At 45.1% G+C, this 16,883-nt stretch overlaps 1 protein-coding gene across 6 annotated transcripts in view; it reads left to right on the top strand.

Moving 5' to 3' along the window:
* LOC132352311 (uncharacterized) overlaps positions 1–16,843 on the top strand; it is a 269,512-nt gene extending 252,669 nt beyond the window's left edge. For all 6 annotated transcript variants that reach the window (XR_009498665.1, XR_009498663.1, XR_009498659.1 and 3 more), the window contains 4 exons: positions 4,591–4,667; positions 11,435–11,483; positions 12,668–12,768; positions 16,492–16,843. Coding sequence is in view for 2 of the 6 variants with exons in the window: in XM_059902731.1 (XP_059758714.1) it covers positions 4,591–4,667; positions 11,435–11,483; positions 12,668–12,768; positions 16,492–16,814 (550 nt within the window). In the remaining 4 variants the exon portion in view is untranslated. The remainder of the gene's footprint in view (positions 1–4,590; positions 4,668–11,434; positions 11,484–12,667; positions 12,769–16,491) is intronic.
* The last annotated feature ends 40 nt before the right edge of the window (positions 16,844–16,883 follow it).

Below are 16,883 nucleotides of genomic sequence, written 5' to 3'. Positions count from 1 at the left end.
TGGGAAACGCGAAGAGTGATAAGGCAGAATCTCTACACTTTAGAGGGTCAGTCGGAAATAATCAGTGATGGCAAGAAATATGAAAACGATCAAAAGAAAGGGGCCAACTAGAAGAGGTAAACCCAAGCAGTGATCTTCTTACTGAATTCCCTGCCTGTGATTTCTGTCCCCTCCAATCTGTACATGTTTCTCAGATTCATCTTCTCAAGTACCCTTTTGGCTATATCAGCTCTCATCTTAAAAACCAGATGTCCTGAGGTCCTTGTCACCTACAGATAGAAGTCCAAACCACTTATTCAAGCCATTTATTCCTCCCATAGGATCCAGTCTTTGGCTGCTGTGACGTGCCCTTGTGGGATTCTGTCTTGCTCTGGGGAGCTTCTCCCATCCCACCAGGCTGTGTTGGTCCATTCTTGGAAGGATGCAGAGAGCTATGGAAACCCTGAGGCAGCAACACTGTCCTGGGAGCAGGCATCGTCTGCACAGTTATGTGACACCTCACTTGTCTGATGCTCAGGAGGCAGGTCTCAGTGTCATATACTGAACACTGTTTTCTATTTCTTTCTTTTTTTTTTTTTTTAGTTCTTTTCTTAAATTTATTCTCAATTTTTTAAGCTGAAATATAGTTGTGCAAATCACCCCCTCATAGCATACATTCAGAGTACTTCTGCCTGCAGGAGTAACTGGGGTTTTCTCTCCTGGCCTCTCCCCCTACAATCAGGATCTACTCAGATACTATTTAGCTCAGTTTCCATGTCTCCCAAAGTCTGCTCCCTCCCTACTCCACAGCAAAGATTCTAGCATTCAGAGCTGTGAGAATCACCCAGGAATTGGTTCAAATGCATATTTCTGAGCCTTACCTTGGAGAACTCTGCATTTTAGATCAGCATTCTGGCTGATTTTGGTGCAGGAGGTTCACTGCCTACACTTTCAGAAACATCTTAAATGTGGTCATCAACAGTTCTGCATATATTCATTCATTCATTCATTCATTCATTCTTGTATTTAGTCACAAACACAGATATTTCTTCTACAGCATAGCTTTTTTAAAAAATTTTTATTTTATTGATGTATAGTTGATTTGCAATGTTGTACTAATTTCTACCGTACAGCAAAGTGATTCAGTTATACATATATATACAGTCTTTTTCATATTCTTTTCCATTATGGTTTATCACAGGATATTGAATATAGTTCCCTGTGCTATATAGTAGGACTTTGTTGTTTATTTATTCTATATATAGTAGTTTGCATCTGCTAATCCCAAACTTCCAATCCATCCTTTCTCCACCCTCCTCCCCCTTGGCAACCACAAGTCTGTTCTCTGTGTTACAGTAGAGCTTTTATAACAAGACTTGCATATGATGGGATCAAGAAGAAAGAGTTACATCTACTGTTATTAGTTATAAACAATTGTCTTCTAAAACCATCCAGTAATCATATATCCTTAAGGGAAAAAAAGTGCTCAAGTCTGTCCCACACAGCTGCTTGGAAAAGCTGTGTGATTTATTTGCCCCTCAGTGAATAATAAGAAAATGTGAGAAATCTGCCCTTACATGGTAAGGGGAAAAGAAATACCCCACTTAAGCTAGGTGGATGGATTTGCTCAATGATGTTTAATTTTTTAAGCTGTGCTCTTATACATATATTTTAAATTCCAAAAGGAAAAAAATAACTTTGGAATTGCACATCTGAAAACTTAGCCTAAGGCCCTAATATGATTTTTGATAACTAAATATTCATTAGGAACACAACCCTCAACGCACAGAGAACAAATTGTATTGGTTCATTGAGCCTACCGAGTTCCAAGTACTATGGTAGAGACACAATGATAGCATTAACTACAAATTTACAGGACTTACTTTCCTGGCTTCAAGGGTTTTGTCAGGGTTTAGTGGGTGGTGACATATGATAACCATATTTTCCCATATAAAATCATACATGGTCTTACAAATTTGAAAGTGAGATTATTCTTAAAATTCCTGGATGCATGTTCCTCTTTCCACGTGAATTCACCAATTTGGACAGACTGATCTCTTCACGGTCCCTAACCTTGCCCCACACCTTCCTCCCACCTCTCCTTAGCTCATGCAGTTTCCCATTCTTGGAATACCCTCCTTTCTATTGTTCTAACCACCTAAGCCTAACTTTTATCCAAGATCCAGTTAATGTTCTACTTCTTGGTGAAGTCAACCTAAGCCATCTCAGACCACATTGAACTTCAGCATAACTCTATCCCTTATTGTTTACACTCTTACTTGGCATTTAACAGATGCCAAGGCAGCATTACAAACCTTCTTACGTACAGATCCCATTTCCCCAATTACACTACTGCACAGCCCTTTGGAGGGCAGTGACCATGCCATATGTATCCTTACATTCACTAGACTGATTATAGGATCAGACCTATGGTAGGTACTCCTTAAACTTAAGGTATGAATGAGAACGTGGACATTGTCTTTATTCTTTTTGTGTGTGTGTGTCAAATTTTCTCTGTGGTTGGCCCATTCTGTTGTGCAGGCTCTGAGTTCCACTCATGTTCTATGACATCTAAAATTTCAGTGATGGGTGTTGTCAAGTTCAAAGCTATCTCCTTGGGTAACGTCCATTTCAAATCAAGAGCCACAGACTCATATGCTTTCTGGGGCCAGTCAAGTAACCTCATAGGACAGTGCCCACCCAGCTCCGTATTCTTGCTATGAGGGAATACAAGCTAAGCCCAACCTACCCGTCAGAGCGGAGCGTGTTCATGCCCAACGTGTACCCCACTAGGGCTCTAACTCTATCAGCAATCCATGGTCTTTGAACTCACTGCTAGGGCAGTTTGTTCACTGGTTAAGCCCCTCTTGCCACCCTGACCCGAATGCAAATGCCTGTCTGGACCCAAATGCAAAGACCCATCTCCAGGTCTACCCTAACCTTGGTTGACCTGTTTGCACAGAGTCAGATTGATTCTCAGTTATCAATAAAGTCTCTCCGGGCAAGGCTTTTTGTTGACTTCCACCTCTGCCTGGAGTTCCATGGCCAATGGTGCTCATCAAGCTCTGACTCTCTGCTGCCCTCAACAGGCCTTTGACCTCATTGCCTTTGCCATTTAGCCTGGTTAACTCTTGGCCTTCCAGATGAGATAAAGGTCTTATAGTCTGAGATAGATTAAGTATTTTGTGTCAAGTGCTTTTGTGTGTTTGGTCATTAATTTTTGTTCTGGTTACGTGTGGGGAGGTGCTTTCTTCTTGACTTACTTGCAGTTATTGTAGGTACATTCTGGTTTTTTCCGCTTCTGTACCTACCATCTTTATTTTCCTTCTATTTAACATAGCAATGCTACGAAGTAGAAGTCAATTATCTTGGTAAAGACAGTATGGTTTAACTGAAAGCATGTGACATTTGGAGTAAGACAGATCTGAGCTTTAATCCGGACTCTACCAGTTACTGGCTCTATGAACTTGGGCAATATTTTTCTGTTTTGTTCCTCTCTGAAAAGGGCATTATGTAATCATATGCAAGCAAAACTGACTCATAGATGGTGCTTAATACTGGGTTTTTTCCCCCTTCTTCATGAGGTGTTTTCACTTTGAGTAAGGTAGCCAGTCGTCAGCTTTCTTGCTATAGAAATTAGCAGTCACTGCGTGGGAGACATTTGTAATCGACTTCTCCCCTCTGCTCAACCTCCTTTGTTGTCTTCAGTCTGTGGTCTCTCAGATTCAGGAGAGAGAATACACATCAGGCAGACGTTTAGTCAGCAAGCCCAGCACTTTCTCCCACTGACTAAAGGACCTTACTTCACCTGCAAGCTCAGGAACCATCCTTTGACTGTGAGCCACAACCCTCATGAAATGTTAGTTATATGAAAACTAGGCAGACTGCTATGTCCTGTTAAACAAAACTGGGTCTAGAAGGGCTCGTTGGAAGGCTAGGTGCTAGTTTCTAAGCATAACAGCCACATGTGATTCTGCTACCAACACTGGTCCAAGGCAAGACCTGATCTCCATGACCATCTGTTGAATTTTCACTGTCTGAGATTTTACATATCATATCGTTTAATCATCAGAAGAGCCTTGTGTGTTAGGCTCTCATTCCCATTTTACAGATGAGGCAACTGAGGCTCAGAGAGGTGGAAGTAACTTTCTCAAGGTCATATAACTAGTAAAGGTCAGAGCTGGGATTTGAAGCAAGGTCTGACTGAACACAAGGTGTTGTGTTCCACTACCTCTAAAAACAAGGGGTCTGAGAGCCACCCAATGGGGAGGGCAACCTGAAGGGATATAGATCTTCACTTGGCTCCACAGGGAGACACAGGTATCGGCACCTCGTTGCTCCATGGGGGCTCTTAAAAGCTAGGCTGAAGGCCGGTTTTAACTATAATACAATAATAATGTCAGATCGTAGCCTTTTGTCTGTTGCTGATACAGTGTGGATTGATAGGTTACGTTTTTAAAGATTGCATCAGTAATTCATGCTAATTCATTACTCCTGAATTAGCGTAATGCTTCAAATCATCTTGTTGTAATTCAGCATAATTATCTATAATTAAAAATAAATTCCTGTAGGGTGAGAATATTAATTCCTATCCAAATCTCTTTATTTCAGTTGTGCCTATCAACCATTACCCAGCTCTCACTCAACAACTCTGAACACTTATTGTGGAACTGACTTTGCTCTGTCCGGTGAGTTGACACTTCCTATACCATGGCATATTCTTCTCTCTTTGGGCTCAGCATTTCTCTGTGTATTTTGCATTAGTAAATGTTCTTAAAGTTAATGGCTTTTGTTTGTTGTGGTTTGATTCACTCAGAGATTCTGATGAAAGCTATGAAGCACATTCAAGGACAAAAACACACAGGTTCATACGCATAGATTGTGCATGGAATTTCAGGATAAGCAAGGATCCCCTAGGACCTTCTTAAGTGGGATTCACAGACCATCAGCACCAGCATTGCTGGGAGCTTGTTGGAGAGGTAAATCCTTTGGCCCTAAATAAGAAACTCTGGGTCTGAGGACCAGTAATCTGGGTTTTAACAAGCTTTCCAGATGACTCTGATGACCAAAAGTTTGAGAACCGTGACACGAGGAGGAGTTAAGAACCTTGCCCTGGCAGGATGCCATTCCCATCCTGCAATAAATATCAGCTCTGTGAGAGCAGAAAGGGTAATGGATCCTTGCAAGCTCTGATCCCGTTACCTTCCCTGGGTGCTAACGACTGCTTCGTGTTTCCGCCCAAGGATCCATTTGCTCACCGGCAGCAAGGAGGGGGCTGGTGGCACCATCACTGAACCTGCTGGGACACCCCAGGGAAATGCTCCCAGGTGCCTGGGAACATTCCAGAAGATTCAGGTGGTGATAGAAATGGGCAGGTCCTCCCCCTGGGTCCATACCCATCCTTAGATTGCTCTTCAGCCCCACCTGTCCTGGTCTAGGAATCATCCTTGCCCTTGAGGCCAGAGTGCTCTCTATAGCAGAGCCCGAGTGTGATTAGGGAGAACACAGTTTGGTGCTTAGAGTTTCAAGAAGTCAACTTTTGGAGTCAATCTCTAAGTTTTTCCATGCAGGAAATTTGACCTCTCATCCAGGTAACTCGGTCATTAGACCTGCGTTTTTAATTATGTTTCCATGTTTAAGTTTTATTGTGTGAGGAAAAATTACTTAGATTCATAAAAAAGTTCTCACCTGAGGCCCGAATCTTTCTTGAGTACATGCTTTGACATGCAGTTTATTGCCCTAATCAGCCACAGTTATTTGTCCTCTCCCAGCTCTCATCCCTTCTCGGCCTAAACCCGCCCACCATCCTCACAAATTTAGTGCAAGGAACTGAAAAACATATAAGGAGGTTTTGTAAAGTGAGCTTCTATTTAGAGATTTATTGTGCCTATGTTTGTGTGTCCTCTTTAAAATGTGAGAACCTGGAGGGGGTCATGTGTTTAAAACTTGTTCATTTTACTATTTCAGTGCATTAGCATTTACCCTGAGCATTGCAAGGAAGGTGCCTGTAGGAGTATGGAAATGGGATTATTAATTATGTTGACCAGTTGGCTTCTCTGTGTTCAGTGGCCACATCGCTTAAAAATTCATGTTCTTCATTTCAAGGAAGGACCAGATTGGAGAATGTAAAAAAATAAAAAATTAGGGGCAGAGTTGAGATAACTTCAAAAAGGGAATCGACATCCTCTTTATATAAGCCCCTCTGTCCTGAATGTTTTCTCACCCTTCGGGAGACAGTCAACCTTCTATCCCTTCTTTAAGACCCAGATTAAATATTATGTCCCTTTGTACTAACACTGTCTTTGGTTATACTTTTATTGTACACTTACAACGTTGTTTTGTAAATATCTGTTTTCAGGTCTGTTTTCCTGGCATTCTGTGAGCTCCTTAAATTCAAGCCCTGGGTTTTATTCATTGCTTTGCCTTCAGCACCTAGCACATCAGAAGGCTCAACAAGCACTCCTTGAGTTCAGAGATGTTAGCACACAGACGATTGTCCTGTAGTGCAACGGGGGGCACTGAGGGATAGGCACGAAACCCACTTTTGCCTAATGGGCAGCTTAGTAGATGCAGTCAAAGGCTAGCGACTTCTCTTAGTCCTACTGGCAACCAGGAAACCAAGATCCCTTTTCACAGAGAATCCATTCCCTTCCTACACTGCAGGAGATCTTACTCTCTGAAAAAGAAAAAAACAAAAACAAAATAAGAAAAGAGGTTATTTAACTGAATATTTGAATGGGTCCCAAACTGCTAAGCGCTTTATAGGAATCTGAAAATACAAGTCCCCTGACTTTGCTTCTCCCTCCAGCTGATACCCCACCTCTCTTCTCTGCTGAACAGCTGCTTCCGTTTCTTCAGCCCCATCGGTCCACTGAAATGGTTTTTGCCACCACGACCAGTGGTGACCCTGGCTCTCTATCTAGGAGTCTGCGATTCTCTCCTTAGCTGACTTCTCAGTGGTACTTAGTGCTGTGGATCACTCCCTGACTTTTGAAGCTCTTCCCTTCTTTTATCAAAGCACCTATTTTTCTAACTATTTTTTAAAAACTTGTTGTTTCTTAGAAGCTAGCCTGCCTGACTGTTTTAAAGTCCTTGTTAGTTGCCATGTGTCCTTCATGTGAATTTCTCTAAGGGTTTTGGAGGAGAAAGGGGACATTTCAGTACCTGCATAACCAACACATTCCCATTGTTCACGACTCCACCCAAACTGTTTCCTTGTAGTTCTTCGAGGTGATATTCTCCTTTCCAGCCCCGGGGTCTTTACCACCTGGAGGTCTCCCTTCCCATCTTTGCCTTCAGAGCTCAACACAAACATCTCTCCTCCTGTGAGCCTTTTCTGGCCATCTGATCACCTCCATGCTAGGTTAGTTAGCTTTATTACTGTTCTGCCAGGACCAGGTACCTTTCCTTCTAAGCACTTATCCAAGTGTCTAAATGTAAATCTATTTCTGGTGATATGATTAATACCTGCCTTCCCACTGATGGTAAGCTCCATGAGGGCAGGGACCTGGTCTGCTTGCTTATAGTGAGTGCTCAAAAACTGTTGGCTAAATAAGTAATTTTATTATTTCATTGAATTTGTAAAGCAATGCACAGAACTCTGACCTGACAATTCTTAGGGGGCTCCATCCCCCCTTCTTCTACATTCTTACCCAAACAATAAAGTAAAAACATCTGTCCTTTTGTTTCACTCTTCACCAAAGGGAGGAGAGCCTGAATTTATCTGGCAAGTTGGAGAAAAGCAACTCTGTTACATCCATCTACCTCGTCATGGGCCATGCCCTTCTCACAGCCTGCTTGTCAAAAAGTTTGTTGGGGCGAGTGAGTGGTCATGGGTGATTCCAGCTGGTTTGTAATGAGGTGGGTAGATCTGCCTATTTCCAGGGCGAAGCCCATTTGTCGACTGGTCTGAGCCATTTCTGCAGTCGAGCTTTATCAATCAGTCTGACATTTTGACTTCCATCTCTCTGACCTTTTAATTTTCTCAGTGAGTCAGTACTTTGGATGCTAAAACTTAGGTGTTAATTTAGTCCTCTAACAAAAATGGCAGGCTTCTTAGATTTTTTTTCCTTTCCCTGTTACAATTGATGCCCTTGTTTCCTGAGCTGACTAGGTCAGAACAGTTTTTCTCTTTTCTACAAATCATGGTATAAATCTTACTGAGTTTCTTTTTTCCTTGGAAACTCCTTCCCTAGTCAAGTAGTGGAAGTTTCAGTAACTCCTAATGCCATCCCAGAGTCACTGATGAGATGAGTCTTTCACATCTCAGCTGCCTGCCTCACCCCGACTTCTGGTAAGGGAGCTGTGGCTGGCAGATCACAGCTCTGAACTTACCAACAATCTCCCCCGCCCATGGAAACTGAATGACCTGCGGGTTGGGGCAATTGACCTGAAGGCAGAGGCTCAAAGGAATCAAATTTCTACCTGGCTTGCAGCCTATGAGGTAGACTGGCACAAAATCAGTGCTCAAAGAAGGTCAGAAAATGATTAACCAGGCCAAACAGAATTCTTCTCAGAGAGAACTGAATCCGAAGTGTAGGCAAGCATCCACTAGCTGGGAAGGAGGACCCAAGAAGGGAAGTGCACAACAAAGCTGGAATCTGATCATACCTGAGGCTTGGTAAAGGGGGAACACCAGAGAGAGATGGCTGATATCCTGCTGCTGGTTGTTAGATGGATAACCAGGCTGCTAGAACTGCCTTGGATTCCAAGTGTGCCTGTGCCCCACATCCAATACTACTGGGAGCCCATGTACACCTTTGTCCTCTGCAGCCAACAAAGCTCAGTGAAGACTCTCACAATTCAGGATGCTTCTGTTTGTCTCTCCTGAATTCCCTTTCTGTTTCTCCAGCACCCTCGAGGGAACGTCTACAAGGTATTCCTTAGCACAAAACAAGAGCATGTCTCTATTTCCTACCCAGCAACTCTATCCATGGTCTTGGTTTACTCCCAACTTCACACATGACCTTGTTGGCCACAGGAGCCCATGTACTTGATGTGGTGGAATAGAGCAAATGGCGTGGGCCAGAGGTGGCAGACACACAGCTTGCGGGCTGATCCCGGCCCTTCCAATGTGCCTGGTTTGGTTCACACATATTTGTAAGAAAAATTTTTGAATTCATTTCTCACATTTAAAAAGATGGAGACTCCCCATAAAAATCCAGATTCCTAGATTCCCTGAAAAATGTGAACAACCCTCCACAGCACTGGGCCTCCTTTCCCTGAGTGCAGTCATTGGTCAGAGCTGAGTAATGGCCACCCCTTCCGTTGAATACACCCTTAGCTCTAGTTCATCCCTGGCCTGCCTGCATCGCTTATGTGCCTCTCTGATCCCTGTGGTCACTGGACTTTGAACTCACCGACAGAGAAAGAATGAGGGAGCAGATAGATGAGGAAAAGAAGCAGTTATCTCTTAAGCCAAGGCAAGAAAGAGAATTAAGGAAGGGATGCAGCCAAGAGAGGATATAACAAGTGATGCTAAGGGTGGGGGCCCAGCAGTGCCATTGAATTTGATTAGGAGGGGGTCACTGATGGTTTCCATGAGTCCAGAAGCCAGATGGCAAGAGGATAAAGAAGCTGATGGTGGTCAAGTTGGATATTGGAAATTCAAAGAACTGAGTCATGAAATGCAGAAGAGAGATATGACAGTTTCAGAAATATTAAATAATGACCATTGCTAACGTCTTCAGAATTTCAGAGACTTACAAAAACTTCAAACAAAGAAGGGTAAGCCTATTATATAAGGGAAAAATAGATATTGTCCCAAAAGGAGGTGATATTTATTTATGGAAGATACATAAGTTGGGATGGAGAGTACTGATTACTTCATGGGGATGGTTAGTCTTCTAGAGCTAGAGAGAGGTGGTCTGTCTCCTCTGAGATTTGCAAGTTCCTGTGGCATTTTGTCCATGTTTTAGTTTTCCTAGCAAGATGGAGGGACTCTGAAAAAGTTTTGGTTCCCAATTGGTAGCAGCACTTGCTTTTAAAAAATGTCCCCGTGATAATTTTTTTGGTCGAATATTATCCTGTGGCCTGTTTCATTTTCTCAGTGCTCTTCAGAATATCTCATATGAAATAAGCACCTTGGATTTACACGAAGAAATTTGCTTTACAGAAAATACTGTGTAATAGCCATTACACGTTATTTGGTCTGTCTGCATATAATCACTATGAATTATGACTTCTGTTTACAAATCCATGTGCCTCAACCCACAACTGCTGAGACTTTACTCATTCAAGACCTTAAAGTGGACTTGGTTTGTGTTCTGCTTCCTTACCATCCTGGGAGTCTTACTAATGCACCCACTTCTGTCTTCCTCAGGCTCCCAGACTAGAAATATCTGCTTTCGAGTAAATACTTAAGTATTCACTAGGGCTAGACCTTCTCAGGCAGCTATGACCAGCTCCTGATGGAGGCTAAGAAAATTCTTTCAGATTCACTCACGTGAAATATCACCTCTTCTTTCTTTTGTGGCCTCAGGCTTCTTGCTTCCTGCTTTGTTGAAATCCATAAGTTATCAGGTAATTTTTGCTTCTCTGGCTTGATTTTTACCTGAAGCACCCAAATGCCTGAATTCCCTTCTGGGTTCAGCAGGGGAAGAGGGCTTGGCTCCTTTCACTGGTGGCTGCCACCTTGTTTCTACTCCCAACTCTCATGTTTTCCCAACCCTTTCTTGCTGGTCAGCTCCTTCTCCCAGCATTGACTCCCTTCCCTGTGGCAACTCCCACAATGCACAACTGGGAGTTTCTCTGTTTACAGTTTGCTGATGGGGAAGGTTTCAATTACACCTCAGCTGGTTCATCCTCTTTAATTTATACTCCCACTGCCTGCTCTCTTCACCTATACTTCTAACTATTAGTCACCTATGTGGAAGGAAGATATTGAAAATATCCTTCTGGGTTGACCCAATTGTATGGTTCTTTTCAATAACAACTACTTATCTGCAAGGAAAATTAAAGTCTGAGGGCAGTGAGAGATTTATAGTATCCACAGCGTCAATGGTCTTTGGAGCTAGAAAGATCTTGGAGAGAATTTAATCCAAACTATTTATTTTCCAGATGAGGCTCGGGGAAGAGATGTGATTTACTCAGGATCATTTTATTAGCTAATGTCAGATACCTTGCCTTCCTACACAAGACCATTTCCACCCCAGAGTATTTATTGACACCATGGTTATACCTAGATAGTCATACCTACGTATAACCTAGTCATGTGTGTGTGTGTGTGTGTGTGTGTGTGTGTGTGTGTGTGTGTGTGTACACCTGAAGAATGTTTCCCAAACCTGTCAGAATCTTATGAGATGCCTTAAAAAAAAAGGACAGTAGCATAGACCCGTATCAGACACCCTGAAACAGAATCTCTGAGGCTGGGCCCAGGAACCCAAGGTCTGGCCTGGAGAATGCTATTTTATATAATTCTCTTGCCCTCCCCCCCTCTTCTTTTCTCTCCCATCAGGCGCTGCATTTTCTAAGACTGGCTGTTACCTGTGTGAAAGGGACGTCAGGTAGGCTCACCACGCTACGTTGTCATGGCAGGAACCAGAACCCCGGGGGAGAGAGGTGTGCATGTAGCAGCTGCCTGCTTGTGGCTCTGCGCACAAGGCCCTGTATCTTTAAGCAGAGCTCGGCGAGCTTAGAGACGGGCTTTGTTTGCTCGTCTATGTGGAGGCGGCCACCAGCCTGTGAACAGGACCTGGAGCCGTGGGCGTTCTCAGGGGAAGCTGCCACATGAGTCAGGCCTGCAGAGGATTGTGAGGCAGAGTTCTCGACATGCTCAGCGATGATTCAGGGGCCCAGCTGAGACCTCGGTGTGCCAGGCTGACCAAGTAACCCACTCTCCCTGCCCGGAGTTAGCCCTGTCTGGACGGTAGGGAGTCGTCCTGACTCGGACGACCACATCATCACCACCAGCAGTCAGAACGATGGACAGGAAACCATTCTCCCGGCAGCAGCCATGGCATGTGGGCACAAGGAGAGCCGGGGAATTGTGGGTTCAAATGGTCTGGGGTGACCAGCTCCCCGTGCATGAGCATATCAGTAAGGCATTAGTGCTAGAAAGCCCACGAAATCACCGGCTGTATCCCCAGGGGTTACTCATCAGTGTGATACACGGGTGAGGGATGTAAATCCCTTCATGCGTTTAGGGATCGAAAGTCTCCTCTGTGGTCAAGGACTTGGAACAGCCCTACGTGAAAGCAGTGAGAATGACCCAGTGACCTTGGGGCTGCCTCCCAGCCCGGCTCTGAACTCCAGACGCATCTGCAGTAGTTCAAGTGCCCTTTATTCTTGATCCTCAGGAGGTGAACTATTGGCCTCCTTTTCCCTGCAGATACCAGGGTGGGGCAGAGCTCGTAAATATTCATCCTCTTCTCATCTCATGGCTCTGATGGCCCCCAAAGGCTTGCTGTCTTGCAGGCCAACCAGAGGCTGAGGAATAATAGAAGGAACCGTGTGTCACTCAGATTGTTCTGGCATCACTTTCCCTCAAAGTTGGGAGAGGACCTGGGCTATCTCCCACCCCTGAATCACTTCGAAACCAGAAGTCACAGAGCAGAGAGTGGATTTCACACTTAGGTGTCAATGAGCAGATGCAGCCAGAACCATCACGTCTTTCCAGGGAGATAAGGGGATGCAGGGCACGTGATCTGTAAGTGTTTTTATTTGTTTGTTTTTACCTTGAATCCTTCAGGCATTCTTGTTGGAGAGCGAGTCCCGGGAGAACAGCTTCCCTGAGTGGCTGGTCCATGCTGAAGGGGCATAGCGGGCGCCGTGGGGGGGCTACAGCGGCCAGTAAGTAACGTGACCCCTCGGCGATGCTCCACGTCAGTACCCAGGTCCAGGTGGGAGCAGCGATTGTGTAACCTTGAGTTACAAGGAACCGCGACCCATGATGGCTGGGTCATGTAGACAGGGGCTGGGGTTATTGCAAGAAACAAGGGGCAATGCAGCAGCAGTTCTCTCCTCAGAAACCACAGTATGGTTAGTCCACCCGGAGATCAGAGCTGGAGGCAAGATAGCTCTCGGGACCTTGGTACTTGGAGGTGGCGGAATTCGTGCTCTGCCACTGAAGCGACTTGGCCAGCTCTTTGGTTTCTGCTGCTCTCTATATGCATGCTTTAGCTTTTCCTCCCACCACCCTCGACCTAATATAACCCCTCTATGCTATGTCTTCTGTTTGATCATGTTTCTACTTCCTCACACTTTGGGCTTGCTCTTAACTTCAGCTGGCTCAAGGCTATTCATGGTCTTACCCACTGCATCTCAGCCCCTGTGCAAACAGCCTGAGACTCTGTGTATTTCCCCATTCAAAGTCCTGTCAGTGAGGATCTGACTGGCCCAGCGGATCCCTGTTTGAGCTCAGCTCTTTACAATAGGTCATGAAATAAGCCTGAACAGGCAGCCCTGCCACAGGTATCTACTTCCATCCAATCAGATCAGGACAGAGGTAATAGGGCCACATCTGGGGCTTCCATTTCAGCACAGGCTATGGTAGGACACTGTCCCTTAGAAAAGGCCATGGATGTGATCTAACCATGTTTTTCGACAGGCAGCCAAGACTTAAAAAGCTCCCAGTTAAGGGAAAAAGCAACAGCTTCAATCTCAGGCAAATGCCATATATTTGGATTTTGTTACTAGGCCCTTAAAGTACAGAAAGAAATTTGAAGTCACCTTGATAAACTATACACAGGATAAAATATAATGTTGCTGGAACCAATGCCAAATACCAAATTCTGGGGTAAAGCAAATTATACACATATGCAAAAATGGTGGACAAGGGGAGAGATGGGGAGAAGGGAGGCTTGGAAATCCAAGCAGGCATGAAATACAGAGAAGATCTGGGGGTCATGGTGAAACACAAGCACTGTTGAATATGTACAGTAATGTGGAGTTAGAATATAATGTATAGGATTCAATAGAATTTCTTGTAGTGTTCTCAGCATTGGCTAAATCCTTATTACATTTAGTTTGTTTCCATATTTTTTAATAAAAGAAGAAGAAAGGAAAAGCAAAAGTGCTGGAGAAGATTGGGGGATGCAAGGTGAAAAGAAAGAAAGGAAGGGATGTAAAACAATAGTTGGATTCTTTAGTGTGGGAATAAAAAAAAACAGGCGAAGGATTGACTTTTCAAATTCAGCCTCAAAATCTAAGGCAGCAGATGTGTGGACTATCCTTTTATTCCAATGCCACAATTAAAATCAGAGGGAAAAATGGGGAGGCGAAAACTATTGGCAGGTTGATTGCCAAGCAACTGATGGAATTGCAAAGGGCCGAGCCAATTCACTTTTCTTAACAACAAAATAATTGGACTGTGTCTGAACTATGTGAAATTATCTCCATTTTTACAGACACCAGATGAGTTTGATTATTCAGTAATCAATGCACTGCTCAGCACTAGCATGTTATATCAGCCAAAATAGATGATTTGACTCCAGAAATGTCAATTCAGTGGCACCCTGTTAACATACTCTTAGGCTTTGTAGGAGAATGAGCTCCAGAACCAGAACTTTAGTTACTGCTTTACCCAGAGAGACAGCAGACCACTGGGTAAAGCCACTCAGCTTCCTCTTGGAGAGTGCAGTGGTTAGAAGACAGGACATAGCTTGTCCTTTTCCCCCCTCACTGGACTGTAGTAGATTCATCCAGTCATTCAAAGATAGGCTGCAATGCGGTTCTGACACCAACCACCCAGGGTTAGCACAGACTTTACAGGGAAAGGGCACTGTCCTCCAAAGACTTCTTTCCCTTCTGACACCAGCCACATGTTCCAGGGTCCCCAGGCCACCCACACTTCTGAACAACTGGCTACAACTTTGGGGATTCCCATGACCCTTTCAGATTTGATAATTCGGTAGAACAACTCACAGAACTCAGGAAAGTGCTCTACTTACAGTTTTACTACCAAGGATACAAATCTGGACCAGTGAAAAGAAGACACCCATAGTGTGAGGCCTGGGAGGATCCCAAATGCAGAGCTTCTGTGTCCTCTCCATGTAGAATCAGGACGTATCCAGGATGTATTCTGGTACATTGATATGTTCACCAACCAGGAAGCCCATCTGAGCTTGGTGTCCAGAGTTTTTATTGGGGTTTCATTATGTAGGCACAATTGACTGGATCATTGGCCACTTGCCTGAATTCACTCTTCAGTCTCCATCCTTTCCTTGGAGGTCGAGAGGCTGGGCTGATGTCAGGTGGTTCAAAGCTCCAACCTCGAGTTACGTGGTTGGTCTTTCTGGCATGGCCAGCCTCCATCCTGACATGACCTAGTGGCCCACCATGGGTCACCTCACCAGCATAAACTCGGGTGTGGTCTCAGGGGCCACTGTCTTCTGGTGAGACTGGAGACTCCCAAACTGCTGTGGCTGCTGCCACTTCCCATGGGGAGAAAAATAAAGTTTAGGTGGTATTTCTGCTTCCTAACCTGCATCCCAGTGGCTTGCCCTTTCACCTCCATCCTTCCCCTTCTCCTACCAGGCTTCCCCCCAGCTCTCACTTCAGGCACCCAGAGCTCCAAGATGGAGAGGTACCTCTTTCCTCCTGTCCTGATCACCTTTTTTTTTTTTTTGATTCAGATTATCTATGTCCCAGGAAAAATGACAGTGGAATAGTTATCCTATCAATAGTCCCCCAAAGAAATTGGTGCTCTTTGGTGTACTTCTCACTGTCTGGGTTGGGCTGCTTGGTCTGCACTTACCTTCATTATTATCACAATCATCACCATCACCGTCGTCATCATCATAATCATCCTCTACTTCCTACTCCTCCACAACCATCCACGACCAGTGCCCTACAAGGACCTGTAGGAAGCAGCCTTCTGTGTTTTTACCCAGAGAGCAAACCAAGCTGTGGGGAGGGAAGTAGAAAACAGACCAGCAGGCACAGCAGGCAGTAAGCCTGAGCTGGGAGGTTGGAGGAGGAGAGAGAAGGCAGGAAGGACGTGAGACATCAATCTTCCTGCAGACAGCTGGCGAGGCCAGGCCGGCTGTCGGCCAGAACACACCGGAACATGGCCACCTGGGGGACAGGTCTGCTGGGGCAGTCCAAGCCAATTGCTTGACAACAGAATTATAGAGGAGGCATGGCAGTGAGAGTAATGGTGCTGGCCCTGCCCTCTTGCCTCCGCAGACACAGGAAGAGCACGGAGCCAGGGCAAGGCCGAGCTCACAGGGCAGGTGGCCACACAGGACACTTGCACCAGTCACTGTGTTCTCTGGGGTCAAGCTGGTCATCATGGAGACAGAGGGAGACTCCCCTTTCTCCTCCTAGCTTCCAGACCTGCAGTCTGGCGTGGTGCTTTGGGGCCAGGGAGACTTAGGTTTGATTCCTGGCTCTGCGGATTGCTAGCTGTGTGAGGTTGGGTGTGTGGCCTGGCTTACACTGAGCCTTGTTTACCGTGTGTCGTGCTATCTTCCTCCTATTGTGGAGTGAGGGTTAGATGAGATGATATCCACAGAAGCTCTATGATACCCAGCATATTTAGCCTGTCGCCCTTCCTTTCTCTCTTGTCCTCAGGTCCCTGGTGCCACCGTCCTCCACACAGCGCCCTGCACCTGCAGACTTGGCAGAAGCTCCTGCTCCATTTCTTGCTGGGCTGGGATGATTCAGGATCCCCCACCGTCCAACAGAGTTGGCTCCTGAGGGGGAACAGCGCTGAAGGAGAGCTTCTCATTTCCCCCTTGACTCAGCCTGCGGACTTTGCTGGAATAAAAGGAGGTTGGCATTTATGTGCTGTGATTTCAGGGACACCAGAAAGGCCTTTCCTTTGCTCCCCTCACTGCCCCACTCCCACCCAAAAAAAACCCCCAGAAAACTCTCTCCTCTACGTTGCCTGCTGAAATTCAACTAATGGGATTTTGTTCTTTTAGTTAAGTCGTTTAAATGCAAATTTTCTTAGAAAGCCTGAA

This window comes from Balaenoptera ricei, chromosome 18, assembly GCF_028023285.1.
Source record: "Balaenoptera ricei isolate mBalRic1 chromosome 18, mBalRic1.hap2, whole genome shotgun sequence".
NCBI classification, from domain to species: Eukaryota; Metazoa; Chordata; class Mammalia; order Artiodactyla; family Balaenopteridae; genus Balaenoptera; species Balaenoptera ricei.
This window is presented reverse-complemented; position numbering and strand designations above follow the sequence as displayed.